Raw genomic sequence first — 27,117 nt, forward strand, 5'->3', positions numbered from 1 at the left:
ATGGCAATAAGGAATGATTCCTCAGATACCCATAGCTCAGAAAGCCGAGAGAACATCCATGCCGAGGTGAGTGAGCTCTGTGATCCAAATTTGTCAGCTCCATCCACTGAGGATCTGTCTGTCACTCCGATGCCCTCAGAAGCAAGAGACTCAGCCGGCTGGGGGCGATCGAGCGTTCATACTCAGCAACATTCCCGCAATCAGTATAACATTTCCATGCATGTGCCGGATTTGTGTGCCTGTACAGACTCCCTTCAAGAACTGCCTGGAGACCCGATGGACCAAGAAGTATCAGAAATAAATAGCTCTTTTACTTCAGGAACTTGTTCAGCCATGAGTGCCTCTTCAGTGGTTCAGCCCGAGACCCCTAAGAGAAACGTAGGCAACAGCGGCAATGTCACTTTGAAGGACCTGAAGAAGTGCTACAGTGTAGATACACAGGGTCTTCTTAAAAAACCATCATCCTGGTTAGATGATCAAAGGAGACATTCCATAGAGATTTGCTCCATGGAAAACAGCCCTCAGCATCATTCCACATCTAGTTCTTCTGGCTTCATAAGTCAGGTCTTAAGTGAAATGGAAGGCTTGCAAGGGACGCGGCAGAAGAAAAAACTGAGTCCCCCGTGTATATCAATAGACCCACCTGATGAACAGAGTTTGTTACTGAGGGGGCCACGCAGCACCACACTGCCTGCCAGTGCAGACGTTTGCTTGCGAAGACGCGCCCCGTCCTGGGATTCCAAGGATTCAGTGGATGCAGGGGACTCGGCCCTTCCAGACAGTATGTCACTAACTCCAACCCCAAAGAAAGACTTGTTGACTCTTCCTAGCTTTTCCTTTGATCAAACAGATGCGGACCCTTGAGTTAGTTTGTTTTCCGTTGTTGGTGCCAAATGTTTCTTTTCTCCCTCGTGTAATAAATTAAACCTTTCCATTCTAAAATGGCACTGATTTCTTTAAAAAAAATCCAAAGAAAGTTTAAAGAGCTAGCTGGTTTTAAGAGTGGTTAAGCTATATCACGCTTACTTAAGCATAAGTTCTGCTTGGGTAAAAGCAATACATTGTTCAGAGTCTATATGTATATTCTATTTTATTAAATTAATTGAACCTAGTATTGCAGGATGTAGTACATTTTGTGGCTTAAAGACATTGTTTATTTTCTTCTGTTTTATGTATCTCAGAATATTCCTGAGATTGCGTTGGTTTTTTTAATGAATATTTTAACCTTTAAAAATACATATTTAATCCTCCCCTATTTTCTTTTCATTTTGCAAAGCACAAGATGTAGCCATTAGTGCATTACTGAGAAAATGTGTCCCATGGTCAACTAGAAATGAGAATATTTGCAATTATAATGTACTTCACTCACTGACCCCTCAACTATTTTCTGTAGAAAATAGCCATTTGGATATTTTTTTTACAACTGTATTGGCATTAAAAAAAGAATAAAATAATATCCAAAATGATTTTTATTACACTGTAGAGGAAAAGCAAGTGCACAAGCTGAAGAGCATATGGGATGAGCAGATAGACTTGAAAGAAGGTTTCTTATAGAGAGAATTCAGCAGTCTCTTAGCAATACACAAGACTGTCTAATGTGCCAGATATTTGCTGTTGCTTAGTTTGGTGATCCCTAAAATCATACTGAGTGTGAACACCTAAGGTGTTCCGTTGCCCTTCCTAAATATGCAGAATATGACCTACAGGCAGAGAAAAGGTTGTGATGCTGCAGGGTTGTCATGATCTGGTACTCATAGAGGACAATCGTGCGCTTTACAGGGCCGGCCCACCCATGAGGCAAGGTGAGGCAACCACCTTGGGCGGCAGGATTAACAGGGGCAGCAGATCCTGATGTTGATCTTTATTTCAGCCCTTTGTTCCTGATGCCAATCTTCACTCCCCACGCTGCCTTCCCTAGTAAGGAGGTGGGAAGACCACTTTGTGGTTCGCCTCAGGTGCCAAAATGTATTGGGCTGGCCCTGGTGCTTTACTAAGTCTCATCGTTCTCCCCTTCTTCTGGTGGGACAACAAAACCCGGCAGTGGCAGCAACTGCTTACAAAAGCAATCAAACCTTGTACAGTCCATCCATTTCACCTGCCTTAAAGTGCCATCAGCTACCCACTGCCAAATGGCAGTGTTTCTTTTTATTTTCTGTGGGATCAGACATTTCACATAATGACTGCAACTGGATTTCACCCGACTGCCATAAACAGAAAATGAAGGGTCTGGAAAATCATTTGCATTTGTCCTTGTTCAGTACTGTACATCTGTGGTGCATTGGAACATAATTTGAACAAACAACTTGCTTGAGAATCCCTCTTTCTCTAGTGGTAGCCATACAGTGGCTAAATGCACAATTAAATTCTTTCAGATTTATACTGCAATCCTAAACACATTTACTCAGAAGTAAGTTCCCTTTGTTTCTGTGGAACGTGCTTCCAAGAAAGGACTTAAGCTAACAACTGACAGTGATTTGCCTGGTTGAAAATTAAGGTTAACTTAAACTGAGCAGGTAAAGCTTTTCTTGCCATACACCTCCACACTAGCAAGCTGCTAACAATCTATGTGTCAGGTTGCTTTTAAAGGCACAAGGATAGGGGCAAGTAAAAAGGTTCCTATGCTACAAATAAACCTAATACGTCAATTTCTTTTGGTGGCTGAGAGAACCATTTCTATATAAAAGAACCTATTTGAGGTTTGCAGGTGTATCCCATAAAGTACAGTCATACCTTGGATCCCGAAAGCCCTGGAACTCAGACGTTTTGGCTCCTGAATGGTGCAAACCCGGAAGTGAGTGTTCCAGTTTGCAAACGTTCTTTTGGAAGCCGAACGTCTGGCGGGGCTTCCACGGGTTCTGATTGGCTGCAGGAACTTCCTGCAGCTAATCAGAAGCTGCGATTTGGGTATCGAACGATTTGAAAGTTGAACAGACTTCCGGAACGGATTCCCTTCAACTTCCAAGGTATGACTGTAAATTCAAAGAATTCAAAGAATTCCTGCAGTAACAGGAAGATCATCTTAGGAGTGCTTTTAAATTGTATTAGCCTCTCATCAGTCTTAACAGGATCAACCCCAGACTAATTTTCTCAGCATAATGATCAGGCATCTGCTCTATGTAAACCTGGAATCATCAGATTTTAATGGATCTTTTCTGTTCATTGTCAGCTACTTAGGGGTTTTATTTACAGCTCAGTAGTATACTGATTTTGATAAATAAAATCACCCAAACTGGTCTAGCAGAACCAAATCTTCATCCACATGCTGAATGCTAAAGCCAAACAGTTTTCCATTCACACTTGGGCTTAATATGAGCCCAAACCAAGACTGGCATTTGGCTACATTGAGGACATGTTTTGCTTTGCAATTCTAGGTTCTGCAGCATTGCTGCCATGCTCCTCTTCCTTAAGAAAGAGGGGGGGGGGACTCTCTTTATAGTGGTAGTGAAATTGATAATGATTCCAAAAATAAACCAGAAAAACTGCCCTTATAACCAAGAACTCCAGAAATTAATGTATACAGTTATTTTACATATATAAAAATGTCTCTCCTACCTTTCTGTTGCCTGTGCACCTGTTCCCTGTTCATCAGTCAGTATGTTAGCAGGTGACGGTCTTGGGGCCTGTAAAAAGCATAATACATTCTCTGTAGGATTTATATACACAGAGATGGATTCTGCTGTCATGTTGTCTCTTGTTAACCTGTTTTTAACCACTGCTGCTTCCGTGCATTCTGTGCTTGCAACAACTCCCTTAAGTAGGTTAGGCTGAAAGAGAGTGATTTGTCCAAGGCTACCTGTGAGTTTCACTACTGGGCGGGAAGGGAACCTGGATGGTACCAAACTGCTTAATCCTGAAGCCGCCACACACACTGGCTCATCCTCCAAACAGCTTTGGCTAGTTAAAACAGTGCAAAAGGATTGAAGAAAGGGGTGGATTTTTAAAAAAATGTTTTACTGCAGTTCACAATTCGGGGGGGGGGATTACCACTAAAAGCAGTTCTTTGCACTGGTCTAACTAGACAAAATGATCACAAGAGTAGGGAGGGCTGGTTTTTCCTTATGCCTTTGGCACGCAATTCAGTTACATATATTGGTGAAGAAAGCATCACCCTCTAGACAAAGAATGAGTTAATACAGTGGTACCTCGGGTTACAGAATCCTCTGACCTGGAAGTAGTACCTCGGGTTAAGAACTTTGCCCCAGGATGAGAACAGAAATCATGCGGTGGTGCGGCGGCGGCAGCGGGAGGCCCCATTAGCTAAAGTGGCACCTCAGGTTAAGAACGGACCTCCGGAACGAATTAAGTTTGTAACCAGAGGTACCACTGTAAATGTATCTTTTCCAAGGATCCCAAGGGTTGCACTGGCATAATTAGTGGTGCTTCTGCAGCGTCCAAGAATGCACTCACACACACACACACACACACTGTTGCACTGATAATTGCCTTTTTTTCTACAGACCAGGCTTCCCACCTTTAGAAAGCCTCTCCTTCGTGGTGAGATGGCTTTGCTTTTAACAACATGCTCCTGTTTTTTCTGGAAGAGATCCATTGAATTCAGTTTAACCTGCCTCTGTGTAAATGTAAACATATTTAGGACTGCAGTGTTGGTATATGTTGTTAATCCAATTAAGGCTAAAAGACATTCTAGGCCATGCATTCCTATGGTCCTCATTTGATCAAACATTCAGTCTAAACCTGGAACTGTATTTAAAGATTGATTAAAGGGAAAGACAAACAATATTTTGAAACTCAGATTCTGAATACTTGAAATTCCAAAATAATATTGAAAATAAAATAGAATAAAACTGGAACTAGCATGATTACTAGATTAGACAAGCTCATACTGCACCCTTACCTAAAAGCACATTTCATGTGGACCTTGTCACCGAGTGATGGTATAAATCACTGTAAGGTTGTATAATTTTGCAACATATCTGAATTAACACCCAGGTATCCTATGTAGCTCTCTGAGCCAGTAGAATCTTGGTTCAGTATCATCCCTGCTTGTGCAATATCCTGAACACCCCAATGCTTTTGTTTCTCCAAGCCATTGAGTTTGAAATAGAATGTGAAATTTTGAATTCAACAAATTCATCAACTAAAAGTTATGATTTTTGGACCTACGGACCATATTACCACAATTAGAGCAATTCTTAGAAACCAGTCTACCATTGTACTTTTCTCTGGTTAACGGGGGGGAGGGGAGGATTAAAAGACAGCACAGTAAGATGGAAATATGTTTAATCCTTTGCTTTGGTTTTGAGGTTTTTTTCTCATTCACCAAAGCCCTATGCAGATATTCAAAGCTATGCAAGGACAATGTATCAGGGACCATGCTCCTTTTTTCTGTTCCCGCTCCCACACACAGGCAACCCTGCCATTTGCATATTCATCTATCCAACTTGTGTGCATAGGGGGCGAGACACATAGAGCCCAACACATGTCGTTCCCAACCTCACAATCTATGTACCCAATATTAGAACATACAGATGGCAGGCAGGGGTGACTCTCATTGGCCTCTGCATGCATAGGCTACAGTGTAAATATGGCAAAGTAATACACAGACATCAGAAGTGAGTCATGCAAAGGAACATGGTCTTGATCTTCTCACTATGCTTAGCTTCAAACATCTGCATACAGCAGAGGTGAGGGACCTATGGCTCTCCAGATGCTGTTCAACCATATTTCCCATCAGCCCCATTCAGCATGCCATTAGTCAGGAAATATGGGAGTTGGAGTGCAACAACACAAAGGGCTGCAGGTTCCCCACCCCTGGCAAAGGGATTCTGATAATGGAATAGCGAGGTGTCAATAAAATGATGGTACACAATTTCAGCAATTGTTAAAATGTACAGTATTGATCTGGCTGCAATCAAATCTACAAAGACTACAGACAAAGAGCATAATGTGCAATATTTTAGAGGGGAATGTGGTGCAAAATGTAATGTACACTGAAATCTCAAGAACTGTAACAATATCCTAAAAAAAAAAAAAATGTTTAAAGATGTTCTGTTTTCAGCGCTTGGGGATTTTCCCACTCAGAAACTCCATGTGCATATCAATAAAGCAAAGATTTGCTTCATAAAATCATATTCAATAAAAAGATCAATACAAAACTTACTGTAACCTAATGCATTCAGGAAAATAATGCATGTAAACTACTTTGTGATACAAATATTTTCTAGTTGCCCTTTTGAAAATCCAATTACAGTACTAAAGCATGTGCAATAATATTCGAGGAATTTTAAATACCTTTGGGATGGGCTTTTTTGAAATATATATATAATTTGACTTTTTTTAAGAAAACAAAAAGGTTCTAAAGAGAAATACACAAATTCTGTAGAATGGTTATGCTGATTTTTTAATATATATTTTTGTAGAAATCTCTAGAGCAATTGTCAAGCCTGCCAAGCATCTTGGAAATAGAAGAGGCCTAAGTTCTGGCATTTTAGTCTGAGGTTTTTGAGACCAGAGCTGATATGTTTTGAGATACGTGTTTTTACCTGTTTTTCCAATATCAAGGGTAAGGATTTGAGAACTTAATTTTAGCTCCCTGTTCTAAACACATTTTGAAGAGGCCAATCGCTTGACAATTTCATAGTAGATGCACTACACAAGCAACCTGCTCTTGCCCAACTATCATTCATTTCAGCAGCTATTATTGAAATGACTGCATCTCAAGCATTAAGATTTTTTCCCCCTGCTGAATTCATTTGGATGTGGATTGCATGCACCCACGAAATAAATTCAGCTACATTCATGGCTCTTTTCTCCACTGATTTGTTAATGGCTGACGAGGGTTATAAAACTTCAATCATTTTTTTCAGTGTGATTAGTAAACCAAGGCTGCAATCCTTTACACACTTACCCTGAGTGTAGGCATGTAAAGAATTACACAGTAAGGCTATGATTTAAAGAACACTTTCTACTGAGTAAGTCCCACTGAATTCAATGAGCTTTCTGAATATATATCACTGGGATTGTGTTGCATAATTTCAGTCACATTTTAAGCATATGTGTGTGTGCGTGCATGCACACAACACGCTCTAACAGTAAGGTAAACAGCAAATGAAAGCTCACATTGGGACCCACACAACCTGGCTCAAATTTCTTGCAGATGTTTAAAAAAACACGTGTATTTGAAAAACTTGGTTGCAGAATTCCATTTGAACAAAACGAGTAGGTTAGCTTAGAGAGCAACTAACTAAGATTTCATGTCACAAATTAATTTTATTTGCAAGAAAAATGCTATATTAATGAGGTTTTTGTAACATGCTAATTTATGAACATTTAATCCGCCATCTGTTTTAAAGTCCATTATTGATCAGATAAAAATTCTGACTCTAATGACAGCCTTACTGACAAGTAATGGGTGCTTCAAATGATTGCAAGTTGCAATCATTAGAGGGTGGGGACAGTTATGTGAATTTGCCATTTATATGTATGTGATTCCTATTGACTTCACTGGGACTCTGGTGCATCTGAGTGTGTTTAGAACGGGATCTTTCCTATTCTTTGATGCTGCAGTTCTAAGTTGTTAGGTTGTTGTTGTTATTTTAAAACATACTAATTTAAAGCATATTGCCCCTAGTAAACCCAAACGAGAAATGCTATCCAGTTTGTTTTAAAGCACACCAGCACTTTAATATTGTGGATTTACTGTATACTGGTAGGAAGAGAGTATTCCGATATTGCCAGTGTATATTATGAGGGTAAACACTTGCTACCATGTCTGAGGGAGGAAAAAGAAAAATGTAAATTCCATACTTGCAAACATTGCACATGGTATTTCTATAACTTTTAGGTAGATTACAGGTTATTTAAACTGTAGATAATTTGGAAGAAGATACAATGTTTTTGGCTTCTGTAAATTGCACTCAACAGAAAATCTGGTTTCGGATTGGAAAGGGGGGTTTATAATTGTAAAGTATGCCTCAGTTTCCCCTTCAATGCCTCACTGACTATAATAACCCACATAGAATCTTTCACAAAAATTACTAGAGTAGCCGCAGTACCAATGTCCATTAACAACCTAGTAACTATTTTAGAACTTTGTATTTAATAGATAATATATTGTTAAACTGTATCAGGTATAGAGACCTAAAATTGGGTGTTTGGTGAGGGCAACAAAAGATGGTACTATTGGGGAATACTGGGTTAAAATGTTTTTTTATGAGTGTAAATCTTTACAAATGACAAAAACAAATGTGTACTATTAAAAGCTTTTGAAAAGAAAAGGAATGAACCCTGATTCTTTTATTCTTAGTTATTTGATCTGTATATGGAAACAGCACATATCCATTCTCAATGCTAGGTATAATCGGTGTTAGTCTACAAATAATACACATCAATTTGTAGAAACACGGGCAATCGGCTTCAATGAGGCAAACATTTCTTTACTGTCAACAGCAAGGGGTTCCTATGATGCACTGAAACTCCCACAGAATCTCTGTCTGGTGTTTTGTTAATGTACTGTGGCAAATAATAATTAGAACTATTTTGGTCGAGAATGCTGCTTGTAGAGTACAGAGCTATGGTGAAACCTGTGCCACTACGGTTCAATTGATCTTTCTTAATGCCAGCGTAAAGGAACACTTACCCTCAGGACCGGATGTTTATATTTTTGCAATGTAGGTTTGAATCATTGCTGTACGTTATCTGGTGGACAGCAACACGAGAACGGGCCTTTTCCGCAGTGGCTCCCTGTTTGTGGAAGGCTCTCCCCAGGGAGGCTCGCCTAGCGCCTTTGGCTGATGAAACATGCTATGGCCTTAAAAAAAAAAGTTTATTATTATTATTATTATTATTATTATTATTCATAAAGAACTGATATTGATATAAACATATACAAAATGCAGAATGAATAACAAGTGTAACAATCAACACTAAAAATAGAAAAATAACATGAAATGAGAAAACAGAGGGGAGGGGAAACCTGGGAGACAACTGAGAGTGCAATGACACAGATAATTATCACATAAAAGAAGAAAAAGGTGAGTCAATTTAGCTCTCAACAGAGCCTCTCTCCACATATTTATCTGTGGAGCAGGGGTTTTAGTGGGCTGTGCAGATGAGTTAACATAGGAGGAAAACTTGAATAAAAGTGGTTATTTCTGATGAACCATTAAGGGCTCTCCGTTTGTGTGTCAGGTGTTCTGACAGTGCAATGTACCGTACAGGTTGAAAAATGACACAGTACAGCTAGAGAGCAAGAATCTCCCCTGGTCATCAGGTGAAGGACCCTCCTTCAGGCAGCATCCCCATGCTTCCAGGAAGTAACTGTCAACTGAACCCCCTAAGCACCTGTGCCCCTTGCCTCCATTGCAGCTGAGTGAGCAGGCCAGATCCCCTTCCTCCCTGCAGAGAAGGAACTTAATCACAGAAAGTACCAATGTTTGCCCCATCCGCCCCCACAATCTGCCAGACAACAGCAGTGGCACCCAAGAAAGCACTGCCAAATTGCTTTTAAAATAGCATTGGATGGGAAGAAAGATATAATCCTGTATCTACTCAAAAATAAGTCCCATTGGTTTGCAGAACAATCCTAACCATGTCTACTAAAAAGCAAGTCCTATTGAATTCAGTAGGGTTCACTTCCAGGTAAATGGTATTAGGATTACAATTTTACTCCCAGGAAAGTGAGTATAGGGTGCTGAGAAGGGTCAGATTCAAAAAAGGCTATGAATTAGACAAACAAAGCACCCTGTTCAGCAGAACAGAAAAAAATAAACTTGTATAGCTCTTCGTATTTAGAAAAACAACCATCAGCACATTTTAATGGCCTCATAAGCTACATGTACACTTTTATATTTCTCTACAAATTATTTGACAAATAGAACGTACCCTTTGCAAATAAAATTATTATTATTTTAAGCTGCATGCACACATTATCACACAGTACTGCACTGAAACTGATAAATGTTACATACAAATTGACTTCCATCTATATCAGAAGCTTTGAGAAGCACCCTGATCTGTTTTAAAGCTGCTCTTTGAAATGTCACACACACATGCATGAACTCAAATCCAGCAAGTATGCTGCTGCCTCAGAGGTCATTGGTGGGGGTTGGCTTCTCCTCACATCATAGATTTTGAGAGCTACAGCCTCTTCTCCCTGGAAAAGGTAGGTCTCTTCACTGATTTCCATAGGAGAAAGTATAGATTTGTATGCAAAACAAACAGCTTTTAAGCTCTCCACCAAATTCTTCTGAGTGGAGTACCCTGGGGAAATGTGATTAAAATCTAGACCTGTCTGTCAAAATTAAAGACCCCCCCCCCACCTATCTATGCCCTCCCTGTTCAAACTCAGGGTGTTTCTCCCATCAGCTTAGTTTCATTTCTCAGAAGCAAAAAAATATCTCTGAGCATATTTTTTGGATAGCCAAGGAAGTGACTCAGGAACTTAGGGAGTCCCTGATCTACCCCAAGATGCCTTGTCAACAGCACAATCCAACTCAGAAACATGAGAGCCTTCCCCCAATCACCCTGATTTGCCTTGTACTTCAAGGGCCACACAGTGCTGCACACTCCTGGTGAGTTTTCCCTCTCAGTTGTGCCTTGAGGACCTCTTCACACACTAACCAAGTGAATGTGAGCCCATGTACCAGGGGGCCATAACACAATCCCACAAGAGTGTGGTAAATATACAAACAGTAGAACCATATGGGGCCTTCCCACCTGAACGCTACCATCCAGTAGGCCCAAATGTCACAAATGTATGGGGGGGGGGGGACAGATCTTCCTTTCCGAGCAAGAATGTAGGTTACATTGCTGCCATCTAGAGGGTATAATAATTATATTTTACTAAATTATATAAAGAAAGACAAGGCAATACAGTGGTACCTCGGGTTAAGACCTTAATTCGTTCTGGAGGTCCGTTCTTAACCTGAAACCGTTCTTAACCTGAGGTACCACTTTAGCTAATGGGACCTCCCGCTGCCGCCGCTGCACGATTTCTGTTCTCATCCTGAAGCAAAGTTCTTAACCCGAGGTACTATTTCTGGGTTAGCGGAGTCTATAACCCGAAGTGTCTGTAACCTGAAGCGTCTGTAACCTGAGGTACCACTGTATAAGGCAGAAACACTACCAGTACAGAAGGAATCACGCTGTTTAAGCTTATCTTTAGCGCTTGCCTAGTTAAGAGTTGCTATTTAATTCCATTAACCACTAACAAAATAACCTGTTCAGCAAGGACTGAATCCATCTAGCTAGAAACCCCCCAACTGCCATTTCCCATAGAACCAAAAGAAAGACATTCTGTTGGATGGGACACCAGGGTCAACTTCTCCTAAGGAATGTATTGCTTTATTATTTTATTTATTATTATTAATTATTGTTATTGCTTTCATTATTCTCCCACATAAGGCTGTCATTTGGGGTAAAAAAATAAATGCTGCCCTCTGCCAAAATTGCAGTCCAGGTAAAATGTATATGGGGCAGTAATTGGCCTCCAGTAACTGGGACCCATGAAGGTGTACTGTGTCTTTGTACAGAGCAAATGAGAATATACATACAAGGGTCCTGTGATAATCTGGTTGCCTTGCACACACACCCATCAGTCAGGATGAGGGGCATTTTTCTGGCGTAAAGTATGAAAACCCAGTGTGTTTCAAGGCTTACATTCTGTTAATGGTTAAGAAATGTTTGTGATATCTGGAGCTATTCACATGGAACAGCTCCTAAGCTGGCCTTTGTCTGTTGTTGCACAGCACTTTTCCTGTTGCAGTTCCACCCTTTCATCAATTTGTATTTTCAAACCGTGCAGATTCTCCAACATTTCTCCGATGAAAATAGGAACGTCCCATTCCATAACTATTTATACCCCACACATCTTACTAGGTTTCCCCAGCTACTCTAGGCAGCTTCCAACATACACAAGAACATAATAAAACATTTTTTAAAAACCCTTCTCTATACAGGATTGCCTTCAAACAGCTCAGGGGTCGGATAACTCCATACCCTCCAGCATTTCTCCAGTGAAAATAGGGACATCCTAAGGAAATGTGGACAATCTAGGATCAGATCAGAAAGCAGGGGGGCTTCCAGACCTCCCTGGAAAATAGGGAAACTTGGAGGGTCTGACAGTGCCTTTCGTTTTTATTGTAGTGTCAAGGCAGATCTGCAAAAAATGCAGAGCCTTTTGAAGCGTTGTTCTGAGAGAAAGAGACAGACAGACAGACAGAGAGTTTTTTTGCTTTTATTTTAACTGTTCTGACGAGAGGCAGATATAGTTCATCTAGGAAACAAAATGCTAGTCCTGCTCAGATGCACCATTCTGCAAGGATAGATAAACCTGCCCTGGTGTCACTGGACAGTGTGGGCACTGCCTGCCTAGGCCAACTCTGGCTTTCATGGCTTCAACCCCTAAGTCAAAGATAGCATGGTTCCAGCACAGTCTAAAATTATTATTATTATTATTATTATTATTATTATTATTATTATTATTCACTTACACAACATTTCAGAGTGGTCAAAGCAAGGTAGCTGCAGGTAAAGCAGTAATTGTGTGAGACTCTCCAGTGGGGTATTTCCTCCTCATGCAAATACTGTAGTAGCTATGAGGGTGGTCCGCCTGCCCCCCCCCCCTGAGTACAGCCCTCAGCATTTTCCCACATGGAAGCAGATGGCCAGATTCGGAATCTGGAATGGAGTTTGGAAGTGGCTGCTTAAGCCTCAGAGGGAAGCGCAAACCGGTAAGTATATCAGTCTATTAAACAACGGGCACAAACAGAATAACAAGAGAGTTCTTATCTCATAAATCCAGCACCTCTGACAAACACTACCCCTCCCACTTCCAAATTTAAATTATCATTTGTTCACATTCAGACAACATTGCTCCGTAACAACTTCACACTCAAGATTGCCCCCAGCCTGGTAGATTGACCCCATAGGCCTCTGCCCCCCTGCTTCCCTACAGTTCCTGCTCCCTGGGGTCATGCATGTTTGTTTTGTTTTGTTTTTTTAAAATGCCTTTTCTTTTTAGCTCAGTCACCAGCACAAGCTATTATTACTGTACGCTCTGCATCTTGCCTCTCCTGCCCTTTTCAGGGTGGGTTGTTCTCCATCTCTGGCGCCATCTGCTGGCTAATTACAGTTCTTTGTGGGGAAGCTGAAGTGCTCCACAAGTGCAAAAATATTGGTTGCGTTATTCTGATAATTATAGCCTTGTCGGTGATTGAGACAAGCCTTAACCGTTGCATGCAATTTGAACAGAACCCTTCAGAGCGTACCTCCTTCCTTTCTCCAGAAGCACTTCACTGTAATAAGACACGTTTGGCATAATTGGTGCGCACTTGTATTTGAGTGTGTCTTGTGGCGCCTGCATTCACTATTCACTGCACTTGTATCTGCAGCTGTTTTGTTCACTGATTTAATGACTCGTTGCTTTTCTGTTTCCCCAAATTTCTAAAAACCAACTACTTTTCTTGCATGGATAATTGAACAATATTTCTTAATTTCCAGATAACCCAAATGTTTGGGGCTGTAGGATGATGCAAAACTGTGTGTATTTCTAGCAGGGGGGCGGAGGGAGATGTGTAGGAGTAAACTGCCCATTTAATCTTAGACACTCTCTGATATTTAGTCACATGGATGTAAAACTAAAAAAGAAGGAAAGAATAAAGTCGGCACAGCATTTGTTCACATTCAAGGCTTTTATAGAAAAAAATCTAAAGTGTGCTAAGGTCCTTTTGGCAGCTGCAGCAATAAGGTCTATGGACCAACCAGTTGAGCTGATGTTATATTATTATGGAATCTTTGAGAAACAGATGCTGGGGAATTACTGGTTGTGCAGCCATTGCATGTTTACTCAGAGCAAAATCTCCTGTTGCATTCAAAGAGTCTAGCTTCCAAGTAAGAGGGCATAGACTTTTGTGAAATCCCATCTTTTATTTTATTAAAATCATTTTTATCATTTTTATTCCCCCTCTCCTCGAAAAGACTTAAGGTAGCCAACTTGAAGTATCAAATATCAAATAAAAGTACTTAAACAAATTAAGAATGTTTATATGAGTTGAAGGAAAGGGTTGCAAAAAGGACAGTCAAGTAATTCTATGCCAGCAGTGCTTGTCTTGCTTCCATCAGTCTTTGTTGTTTTCTTTTCTCTCTTTTTTGTGAGGTCAAAATGATGTTCCTGAACATTCCAACGCCTCAAGGTGATGCATCAGAATCTACTGTAACAAAAAATGCATCTTTTATGGCAGCAATGAAAGTTCCATTTGGCTGGGGATATGAAGAGTCTGTGTACTGTTGGCAGGACTGGGTGGGAGGAAAAGGTAGGTATGGTGGGGTGAAGGACAGAAGGCCCAGTGGAATGAGGACTGAGAAGGAAGTGGTGTAGATTTTCCGGAAAAGTTTGGCACATGTCTGAAGAGCTATTTATATACATGTGCTTCACAGGAACAGTCAGCAGGGAAAATTAATTACCAGTCATATCTAATATCAAAGTTGTATTGTATTCATGCCAATTGTCCTGTCTTGGTTGGACTGTACCCATAATTAGCCTTTGGAGTAACCTCTCAGATTCAATACCCTCTACTGTAACTAAACTAAAGACATGTCATTGTAATCATCGTGTTTTCTTCCCCTGTTTAATCTCTGCTTCCATTTCCTTCCCCTTCCTTCAATTTCCTTGTGTCGACTTTTAGACTATATGCCTCTTGGGGCAGAAACCTGTCCAACCATTCTTTGTAAAGCACCCTGGACATAGGTGGTATTGTAAACAAAACAGAAAGGAAACAAGCACACTAATGTTACTGTGGGTGTGGGCTTTGTATTCTTTATTTTTTATTAAAATATATTTCTAGAAATGGAAACTTTTCAGTAGAAAAATCTAGCAGTAGAAAATTTCCCCACCTGAATGAGGTTGTGGGAGCAGATGTGGCCAACCTTTCTTCTGCCAAAGGCCCCCTTCTTTTAGGAATAATCTGCTGAGGATGGAATACTAGATCTAGATCTAGATATGAAAAGTCTACCCAAAGACATACAACCCAGAAAACAGTTTTAAACCAATCCATTTATTTTTATTGAACAAATAACAGTCCCTTCAGATTCAGGGGGGGGGGATTTTTAAAGCAGAGAAAATATAGAGGAAACATCTGATGGGAGTGAATATTCAGGCAGCTTTTGGAGGCATCTGGGGCTACATAAAATGAGGGTGGTGCTGTGGTCTAAACCACTGACTTGCCGATCAGAAGGTCGGCGGTTCGAATCCCCGTGATGGGGTGAGCTCCCGTCGCTCAGTCCCAGCTCCTGCCAACCTAGCAGTCCGAAAGCACATCAAAGTGCAAGTAAATAAATAGGTACAGCTCCGGCGGGAAGGTAAATGGCATTTCTGTGCGCTGCTTTGGTTTGCCAGAAGCAGCTTAGTCACCGGCTCCCTTGGCCAGTAAAACGAGATGAGCACCGCAACCCCAGAGTTGTTCACGACTGGACCTAATGGTCAGGGGTCCCTTTACCTTTACGGGGCTACATAAAATGAGATTGGTGGGTCACAGGCTACCCACCCATGGGGAAGGGGTACTAATGGTTTGGAAGTCTGAAAGGTCACTGGTTGAAGGAAGGAAAGAACAACCGGCTAAGGAATAGGGACTTTAGTGAATGGTAGGTAGCCTGCCTAGCCACAAGTCAGCAGAGCACATTGAGGAAACGGTGGTAGCTATTATGTGAATCAAAAACTATTGAAAATATGAGTGGCCATCATTTGATCCCTTGCACGTAATCCACAAACTGCAGTTAGTACAGAATACTACAGCATGGTTGCTAATGGGAGTGAGACCCTGTCAGCATACAATACCTGTGCTCAGAGACCTGCATTGGCTACCAATTTGTTACTGAACCAAGTTCAAGGTGTTGCTATTAGTGTACAAAGCTTGGACCAATTTACTTGTGGGATTGCCCTGTAAAACGACTCCACCACTTCAATCTGCAGAACTGGTGCAACATAGGCAGGCATCTCCAGAGTAATATTTTCATAGAGCCGCCATTCGTCCAGATTTTCCTTTACATGACTGTGATTCCAAAAACATTTGGCGGAATATCCAAAAGGCGGCGCTTTGTCCTGGATCTTAGTTAAGTCAATGGAAAAATCATTTTTGGCTCAACAATTTTAGGGTCTTCCTAAAAAAAGCTCAACTTTCCGGGTGTACTGTTTTTTATAGGCAACCCTATATTTTCAGTGCCTAACCAGAATGCTGGCATGTCTTAATCTCTTACCATTGACTTCAATATCATGTGAATGTTTTGACACACCTGTTTTAATGGGGTTAAAACAAATAAACCACTTAAAAGGTTTTATTACAATTAAGCAGTGTGTAAAACTGTGAAATTAAAAATGAAAGACTATAAATACCATTATTTAATATCGTTCACATCAAGGCTTCCTAGCCATTAGTCCACGGGTAGGCAAACTAAGGCCCAGAGGCCGGATCCGGCTCAATCGCCTTCTAAATCTGGTCCGCAGATGGTCCGGGAATCAGTGTGTTTTTACATGTGTAGTATGTGCCCTTTTATTTAAAATGCATCTCTGGGTTATTTGTGGGTCATAGGAATGTGTTCATCCCCCCCCCCAAAATAGTCCAGCCCCCCACAAGGTCTGAGGGACAGTGGACTGGCCCCCTGCTGAAAAAGTTTGCTGACCCCTGCTTTAGTCCAATGGTAGTAAAGTGCAGGTTCAGAGAATATACCTTTGTGAGAACTACGGTTCTGCTGAACTGGCATCCTGGAACCTGAAATCACAGTGGGAAATTCCAAAAATTGTTCAAAATGTTTGATATCCTGCTTGTGTTTACACATTAATGCATAAATTGCAATGTGGCTTTTCTTTTGACAGGTGCTAGGGAGATTAGCTTGCGGTACCACATTAGCAAGAAAGTGAGTGACTAGCTAAAGTCTGTACGGGATATTAGCTACTGTGCTCTGGCCCATTAATTTAGTACAGTAAACGATGTATCTGTTCTGGGCATGCTTTTGACATCTTGACTGAAGCCATTCTTTTGGGAAACAATCCCAAATCTCTTACCTAATTCAAAACATGGAATTCCCGTATCACCAGGGTCTACCACCAGGCTGCGCTCGTTTCTCTCTGGTCGGGGACAGAGGGTGGCGCTTGGGGGGGAATTGTCATCGCGCCACTCCTTGGTGTGTGGAGTGCCTCAGGGTGCGATTCTCTCTCCGATGCTTTTTAACATCTTTATGCGCCCCCTCGCCCAGCTTGTCCGGAGTTTTGGGCTGGGCTGCCATCAGTATGCTGATGACACCCAACTCTATCTGTTGATGGATGGCCATCCTGACTCGGCCCCAGACACACTGACCAGATGCCTGGAAGCTGTGGCTGGATGGTTTCGTGGGAGCCGGTTGAAGTTAAATCCTTCGAAGACAGAGGTCCTCTGGCTGGGACGGGGCGATGTGGGATTGAGGGGGCAACTCCCATCTCTTGCGGGGGTGCAACTAGTGCCAGCATCGTCCGTTAAGAGTTTGGGTGTAATCTTCGATACCTCCCTCTCTATGGAGGCGCAGATTACAGCTATAACAAAGGCGGCTTTTTTTCATCTCCGCCAAGCTAAGCAGTTGGCTCCTTATCTCTCTCGCCCTGACCTAGCCACTGTGATCCACGCGACGGTCACCTCCAGACTGGATTATTGTAACTCGCTCTACGTGGGGCTGCCCTTGAGACTGACCCAGAAACTCCAACGGGTGCAGAATGCCGCAGCGAGACTCCTTATGGGGTCGTCACTGCGAGATCACATTCATCCAGTACTATATCAGCTGCACTGGCTCCCGGTGGAGTACAGGATCAGGTTTAAGGTGCTGGTTTTAACCTTTAAAGCCCTATACGGCCTAGGACCCTCGTACCTGCGGGACCGCCTCTCCTGGTATGCCCCACAGAGAAACCTACGGTCTGCAAATAAAAACATCCTGAAGGTCCCAGGCCTCAGAGAGGTTAGGCTGGCCTCAACTAGAGCCAGAGCTTTCTCGGCTGTGGCACCAATCTGGTGGAACGCTCTGTCACAAGAGACTAGGGCCCTGCGGGACTTGACATCTTTCCGCAGGGCCTGTAAGACAGAGCTGTTCCACCAGGCCTTTGGTCAGGGCGCAGCCTGACCCCCTCCTCTGGCAATCTGCACAGGGTCCTGCTTGCTGGTTGCCATCAATTTGTTTCTGATTGATTTTATGGTGAAAAGTTTTTAGAATGTCGGATTGTTTTTATTGTTGTTAGCCGCCCTGAGCCCGGCTTTGGCTGGGGAGGGCGGGGTATAAATAAAATTTATTATTATTATTATTACTTTGGCCCCACTGAAATGAAGTGAGCTGCATGGGAAAATAAGCATATTTCCTTGGTTTCCTTCCCTTCCTTTTCACCTTCTCAGCCCTTATCAAAATATCTCAAAGTCAGCAAATCCAAACATTTGCTACAGGAATAAACTAGGCCAATCACAGGAGCCCCAACAATAAAATATTTTAGGGGGCTGGGCCCCCACAAAGTTGATGGGCATTCCCATTCAAACAGTGTGTGTGCACTGTGTCATGTGATCGATTAAGCAGGATGGGACTTACCTGCCCCCCCCAACAATATTTTATTCAAGTTATTCAAGTTGGCACCCCAAGGCCAATTGTAAAGGAATGCAAATCATCCAGAGTTAAATTATGAATAGGCTGACCTTAAAGGTATATACTGAACGCTATTGAACCCAAAGGAACTTATTTTCTGATAAGTTGTAATAAGCTGGGGAGGTCTCAGGCCGGTAACTGTGGCAGTCAGAATCTGGAAGTCTTTCTCTTACACTTTGACCCATGTGAAAGCATCCACTAGAGTACTGGCCTATGATATTGTTTTTAGCTATTTTTAAAAACAGCAAAAACGCCAGTGTCGACATGGGATGCCATATGTCCAGATTTTCACAGACATTTCCCTGATGTCCGCACAGACACTGCTGCCGACTGCAGTATTCCGGATATGTCTAGGGAAATCGGGTTGCATGGCAACCCTACCTACTGCTGCAGAAGGCAGCTACAAGTTCAACAGAGTCACACCAAGGGAGTTCATCCCTGCCTTATTTCACCTCCATCCACCTCCTTCTGAAAAGCTTTATTTGCCTCTGGTCTCCTAGCTGTGATAGCAAGTATCCTTGGGAATGTAGCCTTGGTCTGCTACACTAGGGGAGGGTCTCCGTGTATATCTCTTTTCTACCCTAACGTTCCAGTTATATATTATTTTCTGAACTGACAAAAATGGCACCTCTTGCATCGAACTGCATATAGAGGTGATGAGGTAAACACAAAGTGGAGCAATCAGCTGAAGAACACGCTGGTCACTAGAGGGCAACAATATTCAGCCTGTAACTAGAAACAAGGGATGGGCTGTGCTGTGGTTTTGATGGGCTCTTTGAAAATGCCAAACTTCCTATTTCCTAGATTTGCATGAATTTGTAGTGTGGCATAATGCTTCCCTTTGCTGTATTGACTCCCTTTTATTTAAAGCCCCTGACCTTCTAGTGCTCTGACATTTGAGATTCATGGACATTTAAGTTACTTTAGAACTGGATAAAATGTTTTAAAATTCATTCCTTTTGGATGTGTTTAAAGTAAATTAAATATGTAATCCTGCAGCTCCTCTGCTCTTTTATTGTATTATTGCTGAAAGTCAATGTGCGCTATAATTGGCAAGCGTTCAAAGGGCCTGAATGGATTATCTTTTGCTAACTAACTTCGTACACTGCATAATATAACAAAAGTCCCCCTGGAGCTACAGCAGGGAGAATGAAAGAGGGTTTTTTTAATTATTTAAAAAAACCTGTTTAATTACTTATTGTGTTTTCATTGCTTTGTACTGCCACAATGTAGATAAGATTATTCAAGCTCTTCTAAAAAGTAGTCTGAAAAGAGTTAACACCACATAAATTGGTTATCTGGAATATTGTTGGAGGGAGTATGAGAGGAAGATTAGGATAACGTATTTTGGGGCCTAACTCTTTAAACCTCATATTTCACATGATCCTATTTAGAAATAGAGGCCCTAAGCAAAATGTGGGACTCCGAAGACCTGATCCCATGAATGTGTACTTCAAATTGAGTCCCACTATATAAGATACATATTTATTATCTTATATAGTAGAGACATCACTTTGCCAACAAAGGTCCGTATAAAAGCTATGGTTTTCCCAATAGTGATGTATGGAAGTGAGAGCTGGACCATAAAGAAGGCTGATTGCCGAAGAATTGATGCTTTTGAATTATGGTGATGGAGGAGACTCTTGAGAGTCCCATGGACTGCAAGAAGATCAAACCTATCCATTCTTAAGGAAATCAGCCCTGAGTGCTCACTCAGGAGAGATCGTGAAGCTGAGGCTCCAATACTTTGGCCACCTCATGAGAAGACTCCCTGGAAAAGACCCTGATGTTGGGAAAGATGGCGGGCACAAGGAGAAGGGGACCACAGAGGACGAGATGGTTGGATAGTGTTCTCGAAGCTACCAGCATGAGTTTGACCAAACTGCAGGAGGCAGTGGAAGACAGAAGTGCCTGGCGTGCTCTGGTCCATGGGGTCACAAAGAGTTGGACACGACTAAACGACTAAACAACAACAAATATAAGATACCTAAAGCTCTTGTGTGTGTGCCACTGGGCCACCCAGTGGTTTTCTCATTAGTCTGCACATCCATGCAGGAAACCTCAGCACCAATTTTGACTACCCATGGCCTTCAAGAGAACTATATCTACCATTGGCCCTCAGTGTGCTTAGGGACAGCCCTACCATTATGTCCTCTGAAGGTTAACAGTGAGGACGCTAGCTGAATATCTACTGAAAGAGAATTCACATAGGGTTTGAGTGTGCTCAAGTAAGTGTGTTAATTTTCCAATGTCTTCTATTTCTCTTCTTCTAATTTACAACTATGAAAGGGAAGTTGCCATGTTTTGAAATAACTGCAAATGTTCCAGTAAAAAAATAATTTCCAAGTAAATATTTGTTTCAACATAAAGGTTAAACCACATTAACGAAGGCCGCATTTATAAACTAATGTGCATTAATGCACATTTGTTTATAAATGCATCCTTCATTAAGTATCGCTGTGTTATAAATGCATTCTTCAAAAATATAGCTGTATCGTATGGAGGTAGGCAAGCCTGTATCAGTGTTGTCTTGCTGATATATATTTTACGCTGTAAATTAAGACCAGAGGACTAACCAGATGCTTGTGAGAAAAACCCACAAGCAGGATTCGAGCACAAGAGTGCTCTCCCTTTCTCTGGCTTCCAGCAACTGGTATTCAGAACCATTGTTGCCTCCAACTGTGTAGGCAGAGCATTGCCATCACAGCTAGTAGCCATCAGTAGCCCTCTCCCTCCATGAATTGGTCCAAACCCTCTTTCAAAGCCATCTAAAGGTTGGTTGCCACCACTGCCTCCTGTAAGTGCAGAGTTAAACTATGGAATTTGCTCCGTGTGAAGAAGTACTTTCTTTTACCTGTCCTGAATCTTCCAACATTCAGCTTCATTAGATGTCCACGAGTTCTAGCATTGTATGAAATTGTAATGTTTGGTTAATGCTATTGATGAAGAACCTCCAGCAAGCTGTTTAAAATACTGCCACTATCTTCACTCCAGCTGTTAGCAGACCCTACAAGTTCCCCATTTTTCCAGGGGCATCCCTGATTTAGAAAAGCCATCCAGGCTTCTAATTTGATCCCAGAATGCCCCATTTTTCCTTAGGATGTCCCTATTTTCATCGGAGAATGGCTGGAGGGTATGTTTTAGTGATTGTGCCTTATGTTGCAGGGATGCTGCATTCAGTGCCATACTCTTGCAGGTTGCCATTTTGCTATTAAGCGGGGGAAAGGATTAACATTGGCTGTCCCATTGGGGAAAGAAAAGTGATAAACCTATCCTGCTAGGCCTATGTGAGCTGAGGAAAGGCAGCTTGGATGACTTCCACAGCTGAAATGAAGGAAACCCCTCAAGTCAGCAGAAGGGATACGCTCCATTGACTTACAATTGTTCATTCATCCAATTAATCTCCCTTCACAGAAGCAAGACCTCCTATGGCCAGAGGTATGTTAACACCTGCTGTGAGTTTAATTAACCTCTTAAGACAGTTACAACAAGCAAGCAATTAATCCATCAAGTGACACTGAGACCTTACAAGTATTCAGAGATTTGTTCAGCCAGGCCCCTGCTTTCTCCTTGCTTGCAACTACTGCTAAAGCCAATGAAAGGGGGCGGTGCAGAGGCAGTTTTAGGGAAGTGCAACTGGTTTGGCCACACTGGGCATCACAACCATACTATAGAATGAAGCGCAGGGACGCACGTGCCAAAGTTTAATGTAGCGCAGGGCGCCAATGAAATTTGAGAGCCCAAAGTCCACAACTAGGTGGTGGTTGATAGTTTACGGAACATTCATTTCATGCAATGGAAATACAGTGGTACCTTGGGTTAAGAACTTAATACGTTCTGGAGGTCCGTTCTTAACCTGAAACTGTTCTTAACCTGAAGACCACTTTAGGTAATGGGGCCTCCTGCTGCCGCCGCCGCACGATTTCTGTTCTCATCCTGAAGCAAAGTTCTTAACCCGAAGTACTATTTCTGGGTTAGCAGAGTCTGTAACCTGAAGCATTTGTAACCCAAGGTACCACTGTACTCTATGAGTCTTTTGAGTCTGCATAGGATTGCACCATGAATGTAGCAGTGGTGCTGGAAATACATATTATAGTCAAGTCCCCTTTTCATCAAATACCGTATTTTTCGCTCTATAAGATGCACTTTTGGCCTCCTAAAAAGTACAGGGAAATGTGTGTGTGTCTTATGGAGCGAATGCAGGCTGCGCAGCTATCGCTGAAGCCAGAAGAGCAAGAGGGATCGATGCGCAGCAATCCCTCTTGCTCTTCTGGCTTCAGCAATAGCCATGCAAAGCCTCTTGAGCGCAGCGGGAGAGCTCCTCCCTGTTCGCTCAAGAGGCTTTGCGTCGCTTTCTTGTTTCTTGTTTTCCTCCTCTAAAAACTAGGTGCGACTTATGGTCGGGTGCGTCTTATAGAGCGAAAAATACGGTAGTTTCTGGAATAGTCCAGGCCCAAACCCTAAGTCCACTCTGCTCATTGTCCTAGAATTCTGGTTTCCAGTCTGAATTCCTGCTGGGGCAGAGCTCTCTGCCATCTCTATATCCTGGGTAATCAGCCTTGGTTTAAGGCTGATTCAGTTCCCATGGGGTGCACAGTAGCTGCCAGGAGCCAGTTTGAAATTGTGGGGAGTCAGTTGAATGGGAGTGCTGCTACACACAGAACAGGCTCTTTGTACCCTGAATGTAGATTAGCAGTGTCAAGTTAAAAGCACAACCACATGCAGAGGACACCTGCAATCAATTTGAGACAAATAACTTTGTTTTTATTAAGGAAAATCTCTTGCCCTCACGGTTTTTCATGGAGAAGGTGTAGAGTAGGTGGTCACACAAAACTCTGAGTGGTGTTTTCTCAGAGCAAAAAGCAAATAAGTCTCTTGCACTTTCCGCTTACTTCTTCTCCACTATGTGATGATGCACCCTTTAATATTGCCTCCCTCATAATATGTCCCGTATTTTCATCCTTTCTGCACCTGCCTCCACTTTTTCAGGGCCTGCTGTGAATCTCTACTAATTTCTCCAGTCCAAATATATGAAATAAATTTAAGGAGAGACAAATTACTGGAGAATTTGGACACTGAGAAGAATGTGTGCATTTTTAGTTCTGCACACACACCTGTGGAAGATTTTGCTCTGTATGTGCCGAGAATTCTAGACTTCTCAGATTTGATTTAACCTCAGATGACTTCCTGGAATCAAAACACATCTTAAACAACGACTTACACATTCTCTCAAAATGTACTAAGAAACAAAGATCTTAACACTGCCATCCTAAGTAGAAATAAGTCCCATTGAACACAATGGGACCAACTCCCAGAAAAGTGTGTATAGGATTTCTGCTCTAAATAAAGAAGCCTTTTTTTCATGATCAAAGCTTTTTAGAAGTCCTGCTGCTTTGTGGAGTAGAGAAAAACCACAATTGGGGGGAGGGGGAGGGGAGAGCACCTAAGTTCCTCACAGCTAAATAATGCAGTATGATTAATAGCAGTCTGAGCGGCATCCCAGGGAAAGCAGAGAGAATGAATTATTCAGAAATATTCAAAACCTCCAAAGACAGAGTTACAATAATTCAAAATGACAGGCAGAAGAACAAATATATACAAGTGAAGGAACACCAAGGAAAAATTGGAACACTGACAAGGGCTCATCATGGTAGTCAGGAGAAAACTGGTAATCTGTGAGTGTTTTTTATAAACCTACTGGGAACCCCAAACTGAATCCTGCTTGTGATCTTCATCCCTATCCATACTCCATCACTGCAGCTGAATTGCATGTGCTCTTACCTCCAGGCAGAAGTGAATAACAGTCAGGTGTTGTATTTGTAGAGAGAAGGGATTAGTCATTAAGTGGTTTTTCCCAGGAGGCAAGGGTGCAACCTGACAGCTGTAAAGCACCTGAAACAACCTCATTTCGATGTCTGCTACTTCCTCACAAACTTCATCCTAAGGCTCTTGCTAGATACAGACACAGATGGCTTGAATCAGTTGCGGCTGGTGCCCATTAGACCTGGTGAGGTTGCTAGGTCACAGGAGATGACAAATTACACCATATAGGTGTAGCCAGGTTGTTCTGGAGAGCCAGTGTGGCATGGTGGCCTAGTAACTGGGAGATACGGGTTCAAATCCTTGCTCGGGGATAAGATTTCTTGGGCTACAGTCCACTCCATTAGATGCATCATTCATGGTTTTAAAAATTTAGATACAGTGGTACCCCGCAAGACGAATGCCTCGGAAGACGAAAAACCCGCTAGACGAAAGGGTTATTCATTTTCTGAAGTGCTTCGCGAGATGGATTTTCCAAAGGGCTTGCTTCACTAGACGAAACAGCCCTGCCTCTCCTGTCATGGCGACGGTCGCACGCTCGCTTTCCCGCTCCTCCGGCTCCCTCCCACCTTCCAGCCGACCTTCCGACCTTCTGGCTGCCTCGCACCGCTGCCCACCGCCCTCGCGCGCTCCCCTCAGGAGCCGTTGCCGCCAGCAGCCAGCGCTGCAGCCGGAGTCGCGCTCCTGAGCTCCGCCGCCCTCCAGCAGCCGCATTTCGCGTTGTCCACAAGGCGCGGGTGAGTCCAAGGACTGGCTGCGGCAGCTGCCCTGCTTCTCCCCACCCCTCCCCGCCGTGGTGCTTCGCAAGATGAAAAAACTCGCTCTACGAAAAAACTCACAGAACGAATTAATTTCGTCTTGCGAGGCACCACTGTACTCTGCAAAACAGTCAACAGAATGCCTGGCTGCCTAAAGTGGGTTAAAGTTTATTAATCACGTAATGAAATCTATCAGTCTAGACCTGGGTCAAAATAGCTACTGAGGCCATTGTTTAATAATGTGAACTGTATCCTGTCTCGCACCATAAGACAGCTGGGGAATTTTGGAACATTTGAAGTTGGGGGGTTTAATTACGGTCCCATTGTAGCCAAACTATTAAGTGGAAACCTGACATGACAACTAACTGTTTTCATTCGTCCTCTAGCTATGATTGTCAGCACAGAAGATAAAATGGAATAACATCAAGCAAGTGCAAAGAGCACAATTAGGAAAACAATGAGCATTAAGCTTTGATATAAATTGGAACAGTGAGACAACACCATGCATCTTATGAGAGCCTGAATTCCATCGAGGGGAACAAGTCCAATATCCTGCTACTAATTGACTATTAGGAATTAGCAGAACTGTTGATAAATGCCACATTCTGCAAAAGTCATAAATGAGAATATGCAACATTCAGATGAAGCTGTAAGTGATCAAGTGAAGCAAACAAAAAAAGTCTACTGATTTGCAGTTGTGGGGACATTAGTACAAGGCCTTAGAATTGGAATTTATGTGATTTACACACCACCAGTGGGGCCCCACTATTGGGAATCACAGACAGAGGACCACACCCCTCACTGGTTCTGCACTGCACCCTCGTCAAACGCTCTCGCTAGTCTATAATTTGCCCTTTCCCTTAGCCCTGGAAGCCAAGGCCCAAGTTTGGGGCATATTCACTTTGGTGAAAGAACCCCAGCAGAGATTTAACATTGCAAAACATGCAACAAAGAAGAGCATGGAGATTTCGGTTGCAAAACCTTTAAAATGTCCCCTTTAAAAGTTATTTCCAAACTTTTACATTTCCCTAGCACAGAGATAGACCACATGTTTGGGAGGTTGTAAAATGGATTACTTACAAGCCCTTCAAAGGTCAGATTCTTGTTCTTTTCCATATAGCAGTCAGAAAAAATGGGCAGGCAGTTGATGAGTTACAAAAGGTAAAAATTTATAAACTACTGGTAGAGAAAAATCCTAATTTCAGGCTCCATTATGGTCAGAAACAAAAGAGGCTGGTTAAAGCCATGTAGATAGAATTAGTTCAGAACTCCTTACATAATGGAGTCCACATGTAGGGTGAGAAAAACAAAATGCTTGGCTACCAATTTCTTCCCAAGGTGAGGGGAAGTGACAAAGGCGAAGCCTGGCAGTACAGCTGACTCTATGGTTTTAACCCTTTAGGTCAGGGGTCAGCAAACTTTTTAAGCAGGGGACTGGTCCACTGTCCCTCAGATCTTGTGAGGGGCCGGACTATATTTTTTTTTTGGGGGGGGGAGAATGAACAAATTCCTATGCCCCACAAATAACCCAGAGATGCATTTTCAATAAAAGGACACATTCTACTCATGTAAAAACACGCTGATTCCCGGACAGTCTGTGAGCCGGATTTAGAAGGCGATTGGGCCAAATCCGGCCCCCAGGCCCTAGTTTGCCTACCCTTGCTTTAGGCACTAATTAGATTCAACCATGCTGGTTATATGGGGCTGGTTGCCCTACAGATAACCCCTCTTATCTGCAAGGATAGAGATGTGGGGTGTACAAATCTCTAACTTTTCTATTCCTAGAAAGCATTCTAACATACAAAGATAAGAGTCAGTCTAATTCTCCACCCATTTTTGTCTCTGTTGCCATCCAGCACTTGTAGGTGGTCCCTGGAAGATTATTAACAAATGATTGCAGGCTAGTCCAGTCCACTCCATTGCCTGTGAGGAA

The 27,117-nt window shown here is 42.4% G+C and overlaps 1 protein-coding gene and 2 long non-coding RNA genes across 7 annotated transcripts in view; 2 read left to right on the plus strand and 1 right to left on the minus strand.

Moving 5' to 3' along the window:
* CACNA1G (calcium voltage-gated channel subunit alpha1 G) overlaps positions 1-1,466 on the plus strand; it is a gene marked incomplete at its 5' end in the record, with an annotated part of 323,156 nt that extends 321,690 nt beyond the window's left edge. For all 3 annotated transcript variants that reach the window (XM_083429993.1, XM_083429994.1, XM_083429992.1), the window contains one exon: positions 1-1,466. In XM_083429993.1, the coding sequence (XP_083286119.1) occupies positions 1-864 (864 nt within the window). In that variant the 3' untranslated portion in view covers positions 865-1,466.
* On the minus strand, positions 229-26,581 carry LOC310672636. 3 transcript variants are annotated; one of them, XR_014508690.1, is made up of 4 exons: positions 26,265-26,581; positions 8,600-8,770; positions 3,553-3,620; positions 229-367 (listed from the first exon to the last, which is right to left on the minus strand). It is a non-coding gene; the product is annotated as an uncharacterized lncRNA (long non-coding RNA). The 3 variants fall into 3 exon arrangements; XR_014508691.1 differs by lacking the exon at positions 229-367 and having other exon boundaries at positions 1,603-3,620; positions 26,265-26,579; XR_014508692.1 differs by lacking the exons at positions 229-367; positions 26,265-26,581 and adding an exon at positions 12,453-12,801 and having other exon boundaries at positions 1,603-3,620.
* The window catches only part of LOC310672641, a 7,855-nt gene continuing 2,455 nt past the window's right edge, over positions 21,718-27,117 (plus strand). Inside the window, exons 1-2 of the long non-coding RNA XR_014508698.1 lie at positions 21,718-22,044; positions 25,571-25,833. This is a non-coding gene — a long non-coding RNA (uncharacterized lncRNA). The remainder of the gene's footprint in view (positions 22,045-25,570; positions 25,834-27,117) is intronic.

Source organism: Podarcis tiliguerta (genome assembly GCF_965153285.1).
Source record: "Podarcis tiliguerta genome assembly, chromosome: 2".
Lineage (NCBI taxonomy): Eukaryota > Metazoa > Chordata > Lepidosauria > Squamata > Lacertidae > Podarcis > Podarcis tiliguerta.